At 39.4% G+C, this 2,766-nt stretch overlaps 1 protein-coding gene across 1 annotated transcript; it reads right to left on the bottom strand.

Annotated features, from left to right (window-relative positions):
* Positions 1–677: 677 nt before the first annotated feature.
* On the bottom strand, positions 678–2,472 carry LOC21384002 (protein PHLOEM PROTEIN 2-LIKE A10). Its single transcript, XM_010114921.2, has one exon. The coding sequence runs from the start codon at positions 2,144–2,146 to the stop codon at positions 902–904; it is 1,245 nt and encodes a 414-aa protein (XP_010113223.1). The 5' UTR covers positions 2,147–2,472; the 3' UTR covers positions 678–901.
* Positions 2,473–2,766: the final 294 nt, after the last annotated feature.

The raw sequence follows: 2,766 nt of genomic DNA, 5'->3' as shown, positions 1-2,766 counted from the left end.
AAAAAAAAAAAAAAGTTAATAGTATTAGAAATTGATTTTGTTAGCGTTTTTAACATTTTTAGTTCATGCCCCACTTTAAACAAAATCCTGACTCTGTCACTGGTAGTCTCGTATCAAACTTCTGAAATGCTTGTTTCTACAACAGAATTATTGCCCTTAATGGTTGGCCAACTTAAAGTGGTTCCTTTAACCAGTGACAAAAATAACCCAGAAATATTGGACACCTAAAATTCACATTCACTAGATGTCTTTGATGAATTGTCACCAGACCATCATTTATCATCACTAGTTTCAAATAATTATGTTTGTTTCTACAACAAACTTCGTTGACTGTTAAAAACCAGATTTTTTTTCCAGGAAACCACCCGCAATTCGTCTTATTCATGTATTTCTGAAAGAATTATATCAAATGATTGAAGGAGGCACACTCAATTGGACAACCTCCAAAGAGAGTGGTCATGACTACAAAGAAGCAGGGAACTCCACAATCAATCACAAAGAATAGAAGCACCAAGAAGTGAACCACAATTCTTTAGCTTGCCATTTTACCAACATCCCATGCCTTCTGTACAATTCTCACTTTACTCATAATCAGCAAACAGTTACCTGATGGTTTGTTAAGCTTTCTCCTACTTCACAATTATCACTGAAAAGCATTTCTCTTCATAATCATTGCATTGAAAAGGAACAAAAGTAGAAAATATATAAGGGAAAACAAGGAGAATACCATTTAAGTTCTTGTCTAGATACACAACTACACATTCTGTCAAAGCTAATGTGAGCCACAAGATACATTTAGCCCAAAATCAATGCTTTACCACAAATCAATAACTAAGAACTTTTTAACAGCAGGAACAATTAAGACACGAGAACAAATGCATACAACCCTTAATGCCCTGAATTAAGCAGGAAGCAGAACTCTAGTACCAGCCGCGATATGTAAGTACAAAGCAAGACAAATGGTGACAATAACAGAAGACTTTGCACCAAAATATCTGACCACTACCAATCCCCTGTCCACAACCTCCTCATGGGCTACACTAAAACTTCTCTTCAAACAATCTAATATCCTACACAACATGAATGCCACAAGCGATCGTACTGTCTCAAATGTGACTCTCCCAGTTACATCAAGCATGAATTTTCGATTACTCGGCACCGCCAATGTCGATGAGACAATACCAACCCACCTACTGTCCTGAATCTTATAAACAGAGCTCCCTTTTACAAAACCCTCATCAATACTTCCGCTTGGACTTTCACTCTGATCAACAATTGAACAAGAAGGACGGCTACTAATACTAATATCCGAATTCGAGTTCGAGTTCGAGCTTGAACTCAGTACTCGGTGAGATGTTTTCACTAGCGTTTCCACAGCGCCATTACATACAGAAACCAGAATGTCCCTCACTTTGTCTTGATGTTTTGGATTGGTCAATCCGGTGAATACGTCGTCATAGAAATTGATATCCATTGTCTTGTCTAGATAAACTGCGACGGCGGTGCTGACGAAGACCCTTATGCAATCCGCCATTAATTCTCTGCTTTTATCGCTACAAATCAAGCTCAACCATTCAGGAATGTCCGATAAATTGGAGGTTCCAGGTCGATTAACGGATTGCCGATCAGAGTAAAACCCCATAACCAAGTTCCTCGCAAAGCTTCCCACCACAACCGAAGCGAAACCAGTCCCGGCCGTAGAGAAAATCCTATCCATAACCCTATCAGGAAAGCTTTGAATCGTCGCCGATTCACTCCCATTCTTCGCCTCCGACTCGTACCCTCGCAGAACCCCAATCGTCAACGCCTCAGTCAACCTACTCAACGATTCGGAGAACTCCTCCGACCTCGCGATTTTCGAAATTTGCTTCAGACTTTTGGGCAATTCGTCGGAATCGGATTTCAGAAACTCCTTCAAATCCCTAGACACGATTCCGATCGTCTCGGCGGAATCGGAGACCAATTCGGCCATGGAAATTAGGGCTCCGAAAAGCTTCATCAGCCTCTTCCGTTTCCTCGCCACCGACGGCAAATTATACACCGTGTAGAGGCCATAACTCGATACTCCGAGAGCTGCGAGAATCAAAAGCCATTTTCTTCTCCTGCCGGAGAAATTGGATCCCTTTTTTAGCATCCGAAGCTCCATTAATTCGATCCCCAAAAGCTCCCAACTTCTATAAACGAAAAAGAGTTAGCGACGATTGGTGAAATCGAGGGAATCTGATTTCGATATTTTTGGGATCCGAAATCCCAATGAAATGAATAAGATTTGTCGGAGGAAAGGATCAGAAATTGAATTGGCTTTGCAGAAGATTAGTGAAAGGCTGAAAAAGCTGCGGGGACCAAACTGCAGGAGAAGAGAGAAGAATGAGAGAGGAAAGAAGAAGATTCCAAGAAATTAGGAATTGGGCAAAATTTTCCGAAGCGCAGGGTCGTAGACAATGCATGGCCTGCACGCTGATAGATATTTCTGTTGTTTATGAAAACAAAATCAAAGTCAATTGTTCTCTATTTAAATAAATAATAAAAATATCAAGAATTTTTCTTTTTTGGTTTGCCAAGCCAATATTTTTTCTTTTATCTAAGTTTGTTATAAATGAAATCGGTACCTTGATTTTTTTGAACGAAAAATTTCATTAATAATTAACAAATTACACAAATAGTCAGGAATGACAACTTACAAAGGAATTCGACTTCAGACATTGACTAAATCCATCAGTGAAACAGATAAAGTACAATAATGAACACAAGTATCGAAACCTAATA

This window comes from Morus notabilis, unplaced genomic scaffold, assembly GCF_000414095.1.
Source record: "Morus notabilis unplaced genomic scaffold, ASM41409v2 C11472343, whole genome shotgun sequence".
Lineage (NCBI taxonomy): Eukaryota > Viridiplantae > Streptophyta > Magnoliopsida > Rosales > Moraceae > Morus > Morus notabilis.
Note: the sequence above shows the minus strand (reverse complement) of the source record. Positions and strands in the feature narration are given on the sequence as shown.